At 36.4% G+C, this 16,197-nt stretch overlaps 1 protein-coding gene across 1 annotated transcript in view; it reads left to right on the top strand.

Annotated features, from left to right (window-relative positions):
• Window positions 1–1,295, top strand: part of KIF18A (kinesin family member 18A) — a 43,486-nt gene extending 42,191 nt beyond the window's left edge. The window contains exon 16 of the mRNA XM_009989673.2: window positions 1,147–1,295. Within this exon, the coding sequence (XP_009987975.1) occupies window positions 1,147–1,295 (149 nt within the window). The remainder of the gene's footprint in view (window positions 1–1,146) is intronic.
• The last annotated feature ends 14,902 nt before the right edge of the window (window positions 1,296–16,197 follow it).

The following is a 16,197-nucleotide window of genomic DNA, read 5'->3' as shown; positions in this document are numbered from 1 at the left end:
TGGCTGATAATAATACTATCAGATGTGAGGTATATAAATCTTTACTGTAACAAAATCAGTTACAAATAACTTCTTCAGTAGCACAAAGGTCTTTTGTTCACAACTTTACAGAAACTTCAGCCTTTCTTAGTGCGTGCACTAAGTTGTGTGGCACCTGCAGTAGATTTCAATGCACTAAATCCTTACAATTTTCCTTTTTTTCTCTACCCGCTTGTCTGCTTTTCCTCTCTATCTTCACAAATACACTTAATCATCTTTCTCAGTGCAACTTCTTGGGCAGTTCAGGGATATCAAAGATCATTTAAAGTTTTAGTCTACTATTCTTACTGTGATCAAAATAGTTCAGTCGTGTAGCTTTTTGCAGTGACATAAGTAATAGACCAGTTTTACAGCACATATATGTTATGTAAGACATGATGGGAGGGAGCAAGTACATATTAATATTATTACTCTCCATTACTGAGAAATGTTGAGGTTCTATTACAATAAACTTTCTGAAAAGTGTTAATCTGAGGCTAAACATCGTCTAACCTGTAGTTACTTATTTGGCAAAGTGCCTACACAGTTACATCAGTATCAATTTCTACTGCTAAAGACTGGGTTATGAAGTTACCAAAGTCAATCACTACTCTGGTATTAATAAGAAACTGCGTAATGAAACACCACGTTCTGAAATAGAGAGTAGATTTTTGATTACTCAAGTTTAACTGAATGTAAAATACTTTTTATTTTCAAAAACATGCATTACAGGAGAAAAAAGAAATATGACCAAATCCCTAAGAGGATAAGCTGCTTTTGGATTAAATAGAAAAAACTTTTTCTAGTGACAGTGTTCATTTTTTAAATACTGTTCTACAATAATAAGGATTAATAAAATTTTCACGTATTTCTACATTTTTATATAGACCACTGTGCCTTTTTAATAGCATTTTGTGCCAATCGAGGGTCTAATCATTGGACTTCCTAGGCAATTAGCATGCCTGGATTACTGAGCTGAGAGTGATTACAATTACTTTCAGTAAGGAAAAGAAATATGTGTAAAAATTCTTAGACATACTCTGTAAAGGAGATCCAGGTAGGCCAAATTCTGCTTATATTTGTTGAATGAGTGTCTCCTATTTATAATAACATTTCTTTTTTCACTAGGAATTAAAACAAGGAGCTGGAAGCAAGAACAAGATGTGCCAAGAAAAATAGTTAGAAGCCTTTCTGAAGGAAATGTGACATTGGGTGCTAGATCAAGGACATCAAAAAATATTTTACTTCATGTTTGTAAGAAAAAAAATAGGATTTAGTTCTGAGTTCATCCATACTTCAAGCAGGATTTACTGAGAGCAAATGAGAACAGCGTGACTTTCATTTTCCTCTTGTGAATTGTTTGGTGTTCAAGATGTCTCTCAGTAATGCATTGTTTCAGAAAGAACCACTATTTGGAAATATGAGGATTTTGTTAAATTCTAAAATGAAATAAGATCTCTTTTGTCTCCTATTAAAGCTTACAAATGTCTCTTGTATGTTAACAAATGTATTAGAAATTTCATTTGGACTTAGGAATGGAGAAGTGCACAGTATACCTTTTGCCATAATCTTTGTGAGCATTTCCCTGTGTTTGTGGCTAACAGATTAATGTTTCAGACAATGCAAGTCTTTAAGGGGATCAGTGGTGCTGTAATTTTTAGATGCTACTTTAAGTTGCTTACCTACAGTTAGTCTTAATTTTCTACTGAGAACTTTGTGCTACAAAATTTAGAAAAATTGTTTTGACCTGCTAAATTATTTTCACTGAAGCTTCCTGATGTTAGAATTGTTTTTCGTTTGGAAGCAATTCAAACATGTTAATAAGAAAATGTGTTCATGCTTAGCTTTATTCTTAGATATGTTATCATGGATACATACTACCATGATAGTGTAGTACCAGGAGACAGTAAAATATTTCCAAAAAGTGACTTTAGTGAAGTATTATATCTAAATTTTTTTAGTCTATCTACTTTTCAACTCTTGGTTGTAAATGTTCCTGTTGTGTTTTTCAGTTTTTTGTTTCAGTTGTAAATAGGATTGTTATGTTAATTATTTTGAATAAATTGTTAGTTTAATCAGAGCAGTATCATGTGAATTGAACTTCTAGAAAATATAATTTTTTCCTTTTTTATTATGAAAAATGACTGAAATAATTTTGACAAGTACTGTTATAAATACATGTAGTTTGTATTCAGAGATGAAGCACTTATATATAGTTGTATTGCAGCCTTGACAGCCTCCCCACCCTTAGGAGCGTGATTCTAGTGTGTTTGATCTGTGCAAATGTAAGTGTATACATGGAATTCCCCAAACTAAGGAGAACTGGAGGAAGAAGTACAGTAACTAGTTGCAGTGGTGAGAAACAACTTACTGAAGCAAGGAGCTTTGCAACTCAATCAGTTAAGCAACACGAAGTATGATGCAGAAGAACATTCTGGCTTTCAGCAATAGCAATAGGCTCAAAAGAGCTTCACAGATTGTTGTTGTTATTCTATCACAAGCCTTCCTGTGATAGCAGAGAACTAGACTCCAAGATCTAATAGCTTTTATCAAATTTCTTCCTAAAATTATTTCAATATTTCAAATGTTTATAGTTTTATACATTTATTTTTGTTCTCTATAGTCTTTGGTATTTAGACAAACTAACATAAACCTTATTCCCACTATATTTCCCCCTAGCTATTGAACGTTGATGTGTTTGTTCTTGACACATTGGAGGGGCATTTTTCAGAAGGCTTCTGAAGAAGGAAATGGTAATTGCCTGTACAAGCTTTCAGGACCACTTGTTGGGGGAGCAGACAGCATTGGAGAGGCTAACTTCATCTGGGTTCAAAGAAGAAGGGATGGTTCCTTGGGAAATAGGCATTGCTAGTTAAAAATACTCAGATGAGAAAAATGGAATCCTCCTATTTGCTTTCTAAAGGGAGTATAAGTAATATAGTTGTGGTGAACATGGAGTAATGCTGATAGCATAATGAGGACTGAGAAAATATCGGCTGTGGAAAAGGCTTTTATGATCAAAGTTCTAAACATTAGAAAAGCCTGAAAACTAGAATTTGGGACTTGACTACATCTCAGCAAGGTGATATAAGTAATCTCAGTAGAATGTAGGAGGGGGGAAGTGTTTTATTATTTCTCTATCACAAGATTTTGGAGGTAAAATTAACTTCTTGTGATTTTGGCACATGGCACAGCTAAAATTGTCGCGGCCATACATTTTTTGATTTATGGGATTTCTTTCAAATTCTTAGTGTATAATATAAAATGTGCACAGGGAGCTTCTTTTGTTCATAATGCTTCACGTCTGCAAGGGACATGTTGGACTTTGCTTATAAATATAGTTGTAATGTGCATTGCTCTTGTGGCATGTAAGACTTAAACGTGAATGTTCTAGCAATTTTGAAAGGTTTTTAGACGAGCTTGTGCATGCAACATTTTGATACTCAGTCAAAACATAGAGCTGATGAGATCTCATCTTTTCTTAATGTGTTTTGCATAGCCCTCTGTGGAATTGATTTGATTTGCAATGTTTCCAGGAACTAGGAAAAAAAAGAAGTATGTTAAGAAAATTAGCACGCTGAGATGAGAAGTGATTCCTGTTCCTATCTGCTAACCAGGTGTTGATTAGAAGTTTGTTAGCTAGGTGCGTATCTACCATTTACAACTAGCATAAATGAAAAGTTTCCAGAAATCATAACAGTTTGAAGCAGGATTGTCTCACATTTCAGTTTACTGTTGATTAATATTCTGCTCTATTAATCATACATTTATTTCGTTACGTACTATGAACACATCTAGTCTTCATAAGCAGAAGATGCTTCAAAGCACTTTCCACACAGTGCTGGTACAGATCTTTTCAGTGCCTACTAAGTTTTTTGTCAGATTGCCGGTTTCTTCTTAGGTAGAAAGCAAAGAGTGTTTGGGAAGAAGAGGAGGGACGATATAACAAATTTCATTTTCTTCCCAATCTACATTGCATGTTACCTGTTTGCTTCCTTTAAAAACTAAAGTAATAGCATTTATCTGAAGTGTACATTTAATTGATTTCACTCTGTTGTACCATGCAGTGTTAAATTATGCCAGATGGGATGTAACAGAATATTGCACAACATAACATGACTCAGGCTGAATCAAGAATTCAAATTATTTGGGTCAATTTAATCTTGTTTAGTATAAAAAAAAAAAAGCAGTAGTTTTAAAATAAATTCACTTGAAGAAACTGTTGTGCTCCTTAACTATTCTAGAGACTGACGTCTTCGACACCTAATGCTTCATAGGTACCGAGTGAATCATACTTGCTGTGTGAGACGCATAACAACTTTTGTATGTTTGGGCATATACATGGCAAGAGGAGTACTGATCTTGGCTCATCTTGCTTTCTTATTTAATACAGATACTTAGTTTATTTAAAACAAGTATTAGCCTACCTGAAAAATTTAGGTCTAATATTCTTGACTCTATCTAATTAATAGTACATTCATGAATTCAGTGCTGCATATCAGCATTGTGGAAAGCAGTCCCTCTTACACAAATGTCTGATTTTAGTGTTTTGAAAAGTTCATATGCTAAATTATTGGAGCATAAAACTCTCAGAAAATCTGTAGATAGATAAATTGCAATGATGTGATATGTAGTATATTTTGGAGAGCAGTGAGAAGAAAAATATTTTGTGCCATTAATTCCTTGTATAAGTTTTTTCTTGAGAATATTTCTGAGTATATTTTGCAATACAAATCTCAAGCCTCTTTTTGAAATAAGAGGAAGTGCACGTCATTGGCATGATACTCTGTGTGTAATTGAATGTGAATAGTGCTGGCTTTTAGTATGGTAGTCTTCGTGTTGGTGTTATAAATGCCCTTGTGTAGCTCAACAGGGAGTACCAGAATGCTCTGTCTGTAAAACAGTCAGTATTGAATTTATCATTGCTCTTTCTATCCAACTAAAGCAGTCATGAAACCCTTGGTTCCTAAAAATATTGGTGTACACTCAGAGGTATATTGTCCAGGCTTTCTTTAGTCAAAAAAGCTTTCCTTTTTCTATGGTCTACATCAGGAATACGTCTTACTCCAATATATCTTGTTTTTTTTCTGAAAGTGGTTGCAATCAACAGGGACCCCTATGTTTTGTGTCTAGCTGCTGTGTTTATTTGATTGAACTCCTATTAGTACAAACTGGGAGCCCTAGTAACCTCTTCCTGGTCTCTGGCCAGCCTTTCAAGACAGCTTGCTATTATCAGCTTTTCAGAAAAGCTTATTCCAGACTGTTTTACCAAGAGGTCAACATTTCCCATGACCAAACGGACAGAGATTTTTCTGAAAAGCAGTTTGTTGCAAGCGTGAAAAGGATGTTAAAGATCATATCCCAATGGGAAGTTCTTAGGAAAACATGTAAAGACTGTAGGGTATAGATTTTCCTGTGGCTCATTTACTTGGTTATTGTCATTGCAGGAAAGTGAATTTATAGGCACTATCTGATGCATCGGCTTGAGAGGCTATGAATATTTGTTACTGGGGATGGAGTTGGGTATAGGAGAAAGTAGTATACAGAAAAATAACAATATTGTTGTCAGTGAGGCTATAGAGGCTGAGCTATTTATAATGGACTCATTGCACCTTCATACTCATTTTGTAAAACACAGTTTTCATGACTAATTCCACCCAAGTAGCAAATATTTCAGTCATTCCTTTTGAGTACTGCCTTTAACCATGCATATGGGCCCACATGGCTATGCATATTTGTGCCAAGTGCCTAGGCATGTTGAAAGCAAATCCTGTCCATTGATTTTTGTAGAATTTGTAACAAGCTTTGTTATCCCAATAGTAAGCAAAGTCTTGTGCAAATTTATATCGAGACACTTGTTGATTTCTAGAAGTTATTTGAAATATTAATATTACATGCCCAAAAAAATCATATCTACTGTCCTACCAAACTGGCAAAGCACAAAACTTGACTCTGGGTTATTAGGAAAATTCATTTGTGGTGGTGGGAGAAGTTTCCATAGAAGCCTGAAGGTGATGAGGCATCTACTCATTGGGACAAATGTTCTGGGATATCCTCTCCTGAGGCACCTGAGTCTTTAGCACCTGCAATTTCGGTATTTTGGCTGCAGAAGATAGCAGGTACTACTTGGAACCTGACAACGTAATGCAAAAATAAAGATTTAAGTTAGCAAAGTGGTACACCTTGAAAATCATTTGGAATCCTTAGTAGTTTTGTTTCACTTTGATTGGTTTTTTTAAAAATGTGTGTCTCTAAATACGCATGAGGAAATTAGTTTTAACAACTAGAGAAGTAAACGTTCTTAGAAAATTCTTCCACTAGAAGTGTGAAAGACATAGTCTTCCCTGTAGGAAATTCCAGGAGCTGCGTTAATAGAGAGTAGATGCATAATGGTAAATGGCCCGTTTTATTTCTCTGCTGTGTGGCACTCTTGGGAAAATTATTCTTGATTTCTCTGTTGCTTTAAGTTTAATTGTGCTATACATATTAGCTCTTGAGGTTTTATGTAGCGTGACTGTTGTACATCTAAGTTCTACAAGGGTGTGAGTGAAGCTAAAATTTATTAGAAGCTACAGTAGAGTAAATCAAGCTTTTAAAGTGTTTAAAACAATTTTCATGTTGTGGTTTGAATTTTAGCTGACTTCATTGCTGGCGTTGTTTTTAACTGAATACCTGTAGTTGTATTTCACAACGTATTACAGTAAGATGATGAAAACGCTGTTTTTATAGCTAGCCAACAAATGCACTTAGAGGCTACTGTACTTTGCATTTCATTGAAGTAGTTGGTTTGTTTACTTAAAGATGTCTCCAAAAAGAAAAGTTATTCAGATAAACTAACTTGGGATATTATAGCAGTTCTGTATTGTGGAGGAGACTGCAAAACCAGTGAATGAGTTTACCATATGATTAACATGAAACATATTTGTATTGAAATGCAATAGTTAAATTCCTATTTTTCATCCCAACCTGCGTCAGTACAATGACATAAGGCAAAAACAGTCTTTAAAAAGTAGAAAACGCTATGATTAGAGACTTAACTTTGTGTAGGTAAAATAGTTCCAGGAGGGACTATCATGCAGATTACACTTCCAGACACCAAAAACAATGCCTGACCTATGTAGGCCTGAGCAGCACATAGGTGATGCTTCAAAGTTTGTTCCTCACTCTCTAATACACACACATTCAACAACCTTTGTAAGAGAAAAAAGCCCAGAATAGTCACCAGAGTATTTAACTGGGAAAGGGAAAACTAAAACTGAAATAAATGCTTAAAATAAACTGGAAAAGGCAGATAAATGCTGAAGGTGTTCACCTGAGGTATCTGTTAAATAAAGCCTTTACGGGGAAGAAGGGGAAAAAATAAATACTTTAAAAGGCAAATAAAGGAGACTTTTAGAACTTAAAAACTTTCAATATTGGAGATAAGAAAGTGAAAGCTATGTTTATATGAGGAAAACCAAAAAGCATTATAAATACAAAAGTTTTAAAAATCATTTGCTAAGAATGAAAGTTAATAGTTAAATACTTTTTCACCTGTGTAAGGGCTGACTCATAGTGTTTCAGAAAAAAAGTAATCAAAGAGAAAAGGCCATGGTAGAGATCATAAAGGAGGTAGAAATCTTAAAGGAATTCCTGAGACATGTTAAATGAGACTTGCTTGTCAGAGCTTTTCTTGACAAGAAATAAATTGTCATTTGAGGTTGAAGAAATCAAAAGCACCCTTATCAAGTTTGCAGGGGCCACCAAGCTGTGGTGGGTGTAGCTGACGTGCTTGAGGGCAGGACTGCCATTCTGAGCTAAAGGAAAAGACCAATAGGTACCTTTGTAAACACTGTGGTGCAGAGCTGGAGTACAAGACTAAAACAGAGAGTAGGATTTTTCTTTTAGATGGCAAAGAGAAGGCCTAATAGCAGCCTTGCATACATTGGGAAGGTTGAGAAGACAGTGCAAGGCTGTCTGCTGAGGCACATGGTAGAAGAACAAGAAACGGTGATCCTAAGTTGTACTGGAGTTGTTTCTACTGGTGAGGATAACTAAGCACTGGAACAAGTTGCCCATGTGGTTGTGGAATCTCTGTCGTTGGAGGTTTCAAGAAATAACTGGCCAAACCTCTGAGTGACTTGGTCTGAAATCAATGTTGACCGTGCTTTGAGCGGGAGGCTGGACTACATGACTTTTAAGCTCTCTTCCAACCTGAATGATCCTACAATTCAAAGGAATGGGATGAATTATCTCAAACTGAACAACCAATAGAAGGTATTTTATAAACAAGTATTTAAAGGAGTACTAACAGATCTCTCTCGCTAGCCAAAAACACTAAAGGTCAGATACAGAACCACTGAATAACTGTGACATGACATCTATTGCTTCAGTTGTCCTTAGTATCAATGGCTTGTGAAGAGGCAAAATTGATTGTTTGGTTTTGTTGTGGTTTTTTGTTTGTTGGGTTTGGGTGTTTTTTAGAAGCTTTAGGGTTCTACACAAAAATTTAAAGAATGTAATAAGCAATCTGTTAGGAAATATGGTCAAGATGTGGGATAAATAAACCTATGAGCAGATATAATCTTTCTGTAGAGGGAAGTCATGTCTCACAAATCTATTAAATTACTTTACAGACTCTGAGCTTAGAATTAAGATAGGACTGCTTAGTGTAGTTCGCTTAAATTTCCAGAAAGCTGTCAGAAAGTACCTCATGGTACTTACTAAAGAAACAGAGCTGCTTTTGGCAAAGAGGGAGGAAAAGGGGCGATCTATGTAAGAGTTAAATGCTTTAAAGGTAAAGAAAAAAGGATGGGAATAAATGATCAGGTTTCAGGGTAGAGGAAAGATTACTGGTGCAGTGCAGATATGTGTGCTAGATCCGTAGGGTTTAATATATTCACAGATTATATCAAGAAGGGGTTTTAAAGTAAACTGACAAAATTATTGATACTGAATTATTCAGGTAGTTGAAACAAAGGCTAACTATGAAGAGTTGTAGGAGCCTCTCAGCTACTGAGTGACTGGGCAATAAAATAACAGATGAAACTGAATGTCAATGAATGCAAAATAATGCACAAAAAGGAAAACAACCAAAACTCTACATACATGACGATGGGTTCTCAAATAGATACTATGACTCAGGAAACAGACCTTGGAGTTATTGTAAAAATACCATGAAAACATCAGCTCTGTGGTCAAAATAGCAAGAAAATGAATAGAGAATGTACCCTTGCGTAAATCCTTGGCGTGTCTGCATCTTAGTGTTGTCCTACACGTTTCAAAAAAATATAGTCAACTACAAAAGGTATAAAGAAGGATGAGAGGAGTGATTAAAGTACTGAACAGCCTGAATACAAGGAATGATTAAATAGACTGGGATACTTCAGCCTGGGAAGTAGGTGATTGAGGAGTTATGATAAAGGCGTATGAAATAATGAGTCATGGAAAAAGGGACTAGGCAACAATTATTCACCGTTTCTTACTGTATGAGAACTAAAGGGCAAGTTCAAAACACATGAAAGTTCTTCCCTGCATAGCATATTTTATGACAGTGAGCTCTGTAATTTAAAATGTGATGGGTGCAAAAAGCTTTTGCGTTCAAAAGTGATTAGATGAACCTGTGGAAGAAATGGTTATGGGGAGCAACTGAACATAGAAAGAGTGGTTCAGCAGGTGCTCAGAGCAATGAGCAGATAGGGAGGCAGGAGGGTAAGTTCAGTGTCATTAGTATGTTTGGTTCCTCCATTGGTATCTGCTAAGGGGTGCTACTAGAAAGAGGAGACTGGGCTCACTGGACTTTCAACTAGTATGTCTCTTCTGAGTTGTTCCTTAACATCTTATAAGCTTAATGCTAAGCTGCTGGTCTTCCTGACACCCTGTGTAGTCAACAGAGATAGAGAGGAAGAGACTCTTCTAGAAGGCAGTTCAGAATGGCAACCTGGCTTGAATTCCTTTGGCCATACACTCGCCCAGCAGGTAAGTCTTGTTCCTTAAGGACCTTCAAGTTTGGTAGTCTAGATATCTCCTCCTAAGTGAAATTTGTATTTACTCTCCAGATACTGTGTAAATTTATAAGATTGCACACTAATGAAGAACAGATTAAAGTTTCTGATCTTTTACCCCAGTTTTTGGCGTCTCTCAGATTTGAAGTCCTAGGTGAGAGTCTACCCTAGTTGAGGTGCAGAGGTCCAGGAACCACACTGGACACCAAGTTAGCTAGCTTCTGATCTCAGCACTGTAATGACTTCATGTAAATTAGGATTTCCCATTTTGGAGAGAGAGAAGATAAACGAACAAAAAAACCCTCAAAATTCCAAACCCAAAACCGGAAACCCACAAATATCCCAATACTGCTATAAAACTTGGAAACAGGGATTTTCATATGATCTAATTGCATAGTTCGGCTTTGCTTTTTCATCTGGTTCACAGAGTTCTTCCCTCCTGCTGACCTTTAAATCATGCATTTCTTAGTCTTCCTAATATTCTGTGACACTCTTCTGCTCTTGTTCACATGTTAGAGAAAACGAGAAGTAAATGCCGATGTTGGACATTCTGAAAGGTACAGGGAGATTAATTTTGTGATTGCTTTAGGATATTTAATCTGAGACTCACTGAGACATTAAAGATTGAGAAATTAAGAATGAATTACACTGTAAATATTTTTAAACGCCGAAGATTCCTCTGAAAGTCTGTAAGAGCTGTATTGCCTTCACACAGTTCTTACATCCATAAATTGGAGGTGCTATGGAAATTCACTGAAATATATACTGAATGTGATAAAATATACTGAACTGATAAAACATTTTCTTAATAAACCAACTCCCACGTGCAGGGGAACTGGCTCATAGGTGGGAAAAGTTTTTTCTTCAATATTAGTTTGAAATATGTTAAGGAATACTTTATCTGAATACTCTCCCACGACTTCCTATGCTTTATACTTTTTCTCCCTTCTCAAAAGGAATTATTTTTACCAGGTCTTTTATTTGCCTGCAAATCCATTTTAAAGATATTTCAGTCATCTTTGCTCTGTTTAAGTTCATGAACTGTTATTTTTTTCTGCTAGTTCTTTCCTTATTTTTTTTTTCTCTTGACCCTCCCATCCTTCTGACAACAGCCCTACACCACCATGCCTTTGTCAGAATCAACAGAAGTTTGACAAACTGAGTTTGTCAGAATAACATACTATTGTGACTTGTGAAAAGCTCTTTAATGGTCTCCTACTTCATTGTATGCTACTAGTTCATTTCGCCTGAAATACAGAATAACTCCATTTTCTTCTGACTTCCCTGCTGTATGTTAACCTGTCTTGTGACCTGTATGTTCTGCCTTTCCATTGGGCACGTGCTGACTCCATGCTTTCCAGGATTGCCCTGCAGAAGTAGATAAAAAGGGTTTTCTGATTTTTCATATTAAGATAACTTTGAAAAAACAAAAGGTGGGGTTTTTTTTTAAAAAAAAAAAAAAAAAGAAAACCACACATCTGTATCTTCTAAAAAGTTGTAACCTATCATCATTACTTTGCACTCTGGATGCAGTGATCATAGAACTCTATAGAAAGCAGAAAATAAACTTCATTGGATAGATAAACTCCTGGACAAAACACATGGTCAATGTAAATGTTAACCCCCAAATCTTTAATTGAAGAGCACTGGACCTTCGGATTACTCAGTTCCTCTCTTCTGTTCTGGTAGTAAGAACTGGGCTGGTTTAACATCCTATTCAATTTGTTTGTAAAGAATTGTGTAAAAATATATACTTCAGTTCTTGGAATATATATTATCTGATCTGATTGCTATTGTTGTACACGGCACAACTTCTCCATGTCTATTATATTAACGCTTTGCACGCATGTTGCGTTGCTTAGAGATGGTTCTTGCAGGCCCCTTGCGCTCAGTCATGAGGCACCTGTGCAGAACGCAAATCAGTGCTCTGCTTTGCTGCTTGATCAGATTTGCTTTTCTTCTCTCACCAAGATCAGCTCTTCCATCTCCCAGTGACGCAGGGTGGGGCCAGGGCTGTCAGTATGAGTCCTTTTGGGGACGTGGTTTGTTACTGTGATGAAGATAACTCTATTTTCTGCAGTATTTAGTTTATTGGAAAACACACTTTGGGGCTGTTTGAGATGACTAATCATGGGCTTGGGTTGAATGGTGACAGCTAGAGCTAGAGTACGGAGAGTACCAATTACAAATCAGAACAAAACACACAACTTACACTTTTGATGGCGAAGTGGGAAGAGGTTCTTTAAGCATGAAGTGTTTCTTCTTGTATCTAAGAGAGGTCTTTGATAATGCAAATTGTCCAGTTTCACATTTTGAGGGGTGGAAGGGAAAGGAGGGGAGAAACAGACCATTTGTCTTAGGTTGAGAAAGTAAGTGCTCTTTAAATTTTCTGGTTTAGTCCATGAATAAAAAATTGTCATTCCTTTTGAATCCTACATATTTTTAAATTCATATCCTGGATTGATGTAAAGCTTTTAATACTTTGGAGATATTAATACCAGTATCTTTCCGTTTACTGATAGGAAAAATCATGTCGAGACAAGCAAGATAACACGTACAAACCAACCCAGTATTTTGGTGACAGGCCAAAGATTAGAATTGAACTCTCCGGGCTCTCCCCTCTGTATTTTACCTCCTAGGTACCTCTGGATAGTGTTTGTCTGACTTCATGTTTTGAATTGAGAAATCTGTAACGTTTCTTGAGGAATCCAGCTTCTCAGAACAGTGAATCTGATGTTCCGTTGTTTTCTATTCAGAGAGAAATTAACTGTGTTTTGCTAAGTACTTGCTGTACTGCATTTAAAAAAAGAAAAAAGTTTGTTACTTCCATTTGAAAACATATCAGTTCTAGGTTCTTTATATTGAGATTATCAAACAGATGCTTAAAAATATCGAACAATTTCCCAGCCATAGATCTTTCTCTTGGTACCTTAATCCAGGAGACTTTCTCTCTGGGCAAAATGTTGATAAGGGAAGGTGTAGCAGCTGAGCAGAGTTGCAAACAGAATTCAGGGAGAACTTTCAGCAGGAGGGGAAATTCAGGCAGCTTCCCTCTGGGGAACCTGGCAGGGAAAATGAAGGGGAGATTGGATAGACTGTTTTCACTTCTGCCAGAAGGCAGAAGAGATTGGTGGCATGGTGAACAAAGCTGGAAGCTGCTCTGGAGGAGAAAATCAGCAAATGCATGAGCTTCAGTGCTGCACGAAGTTTGAGGGAATGCAACCTCTCTGGCAAGCAGATTCCATGCAACTGGCTCCATAAAAAGAAAAGCCAGCAAAGAAAGGGAGGGGAGGAAATAATCGTTAGATCAAGAGCAGGAGATAATGCAGTAGCATGAGAATTAGTGAATGCCTATTTGACTAATTAGCTAGCTAGAGCTTTGCGTCTAAAGGCTGAGAGGAAATACCTGATGTGCATTTCTTGCAGTGGGAAATAACAGAATAGAAATGTATGTTCTTAAGCCATTTACTCAGGCAAACAGTTAATGTGGAGTTACTAGTATGAGAAAGGAAGTTGTTATTAGTAAGAGAGAGATTAACAAAAAGGGCTATATGCTATTTCTAGCAAAAATAGAAGACTTGCCCTTGGAGTGGATAAGGCATGTGACTTTATTTCTGATGTTAAAAAAAACCTCACCAGATTTTAAGCGAGTATTAAAGGTATTTAATCTGACCGATCAGCTCTGTCACAAATGGTCATGACAGGGAAGTGATCATGGCATAAGGATTTTTCCAGTAAGATTCAATTTCTTTCTGTTGTCTGGAGAGAAATACGAATTGCCTGACAAACTTTGTGAAAACTGTAGAGGCTGACAAAACGGTGAATTAAGGAGAGGAACTTTACACTGGTTCAGAACAGAGCTGGACTACTGGGTAACCTGGACCCACTCACTAAAAACATAACAGAATTCTGCACCTAGAGAGAAGGAAGCAGACCATCCCTACAAGGAAAGACAAGCAACAGCTCTGGAAAAGCTCAGGACAAAGCAAGCTGAGAGGTGTTCCCAACACAATGCTGTCATTAATAAGTTCGTTGCAGATTTATTGATGAATGCCAGATGAAAAGTAGGAATGTAGTGATATTATCTTCATGGCCTTGGTGAGCTCAAAGCTAGAATGCCAAGTCTCTTTGTAATGCCCAGGGATGTAAATATTAACAAACAGAAATTATATTGAAAGAAAAAAACCCCATCATCCTAGGACAGGGATATTGCCTTGCAGTAAGAAATATAAAAAGATGTCTCTGCATTAGATAAGAAAAACCAAACTTTATGAGGAACTCTTTTCTTTTTATAGGTACCAACAGGATGGATGTTGAAAAGATTACTTCAATCTAGAAACCAATTCCTCATGACACCACAAAAAAAAAAATTACACTGATGTAATTACAGCAGTCAGCTTTTTTAACATATTTTCTCTGATTGTTACTGTACATGTAACAGTGATTTAAATTGATATCTAGGTCCTATTGAAGCCAATGAGAAAACCGTCATGTATTTCTCAAGGACTTAACTTTTTTGCTCCCTATTCTTAGGTGATATGCTTTTTCCTTTGACGAAGTCATTTTATTTCTGTGAATTAATGAATGTGTCTCTTACCTGTTGCTGATTGCTATGATCAGCCACAGGGGGCTGTGCCAAAAAAGCACTTTCACTTGTGCCTGGCAGAGGTCTTTTCCTGTTTTTTTGTTATCTATGCAGGTAGCATGAGCCCCATGAGTGTGGTATTATGTTTTACTTCTTTTTCTCTTCCTTCTTAACATCATAGCCTAGTTTTCTCCAGTGAGATCTGTAAAGGCATTGGTGACAAAACACCGAAACGACAACAGAAACCACACCTAAAAAGTCAGCTTGTAAAAAGATAAATTAAATTCACTTTAAATACTTTAAAAGACATGTTATTTAGCAATTAAATTGCAATAGATTGTCTGAAAACGTGGCCTGATCCTGAGGCTCCTCATAATTCCTTCCCTCTGCATCTGAAGATGTATGAGATTTTGTCATATAGTTCTCATACTATATGCAAAAAGACAACCACAAAAACGTTTATTTTAATGCAGCTATGTAGGTGTATTCATGTGGGTAACAGCAGTTTTTTCTGAGTGACCATCGTTCCTTTTTTAGATTTCCTGTGCGTAAGACCTTGTCAACAGAGAATGGAACTGCTAAGCTTGACATTTAGGCATTGGGGGAAGTATTTTGCAGTGGAATACCTTTCCAAGTTTGGTTATAACAAATGAATTTGAAGGGGGAACAAAAATTAGTTATTGGTAAAAAAAAAAAAAAACAAACAAACAAAAAACAAACAAACCACAGTTAAAGAAAAAAATATCAGTGATTTGCAATTAAATCAAATTCTGTCTCATAGCATCTCTCTGATGCTGACCTGTCTGTATCTTTTCCTCAGTGCCTGGTCTAAGACTTTGCAGTGATGATCAGAACACTTGTGTGATAATTTGTGTCACTGTAACTCTTAACCTTTGCACACAGGCATCTTACATAGTCCTTAGTTTAAATAAATGATATATATTTTTTTCTTCAAAATCTAGCCTTTTTGTTGGAGGTGCTTTAGTCATGGCCTGGAGTCATTCAGTGAAGAGGATAGAGCTCTACGGGAAATCTCATTTCTTGTGTAAGGTGGGAGTGAGCTTGTGAATGACACCAAGGAAGAGAGAGAACACTTTTTTTATTTTTGGTCTGAGTGAAGTAAGTATTATATCTAAGCCTCCTGGTTTCTTTAAGGCAATGGTCAGATCATTCAAAACAAACTTTTTCAAGTCTCTTCTTTTTCTGTGTGCTGAGTTTGAGACAAATGAGGCTTGATCTCAAAAAATGTTGAACATGTGCAACGTTTTGCATTCATGGCAACCACTGGTGTAATTAGACTCTTTGCTCTGAACATACGAGAAGGCTTTAAAATACCTTAGCTTTTGGAAAACTCAGGTCCCTTAGACTTTCAAAATTGGCAAACAAGATTAGCTGACACTTCTGAACATTTTGGCTTTTATCTTAAATATTCCATTCCCCTTGTGTAAAATAGTGATAAAAATATCCTTTTACTTCAAAAGGATGTTGAGAGGATCAGTTCATTAATGTTTTCAAAGAATTCAGATGCTGTAGTGAAAGCACCATACAAAATTCCACAGGGAAATTAATAATTCTGTATTCATTGTGGGCTTTAGGTGATGGTAAGTCAAT

Source organism: Tauraco erythrolophus, chromosome 6, assembly GCF_009769465.1.
Source record: "Tauraco erythrolophus isolate bTauEry1 chromosome 6, bTauEry1.pri, whole genome shotgun sequence".
Lineage (NCBI taxonomy): Eukaryota > Metazoa > Chordata > Aves > Musophagiformes > Musophagidae > Tauraco > Tauraco erythrolophus.
This window is presented reverse-complemented; position numbering and strand designations above follow the sequence as displayed.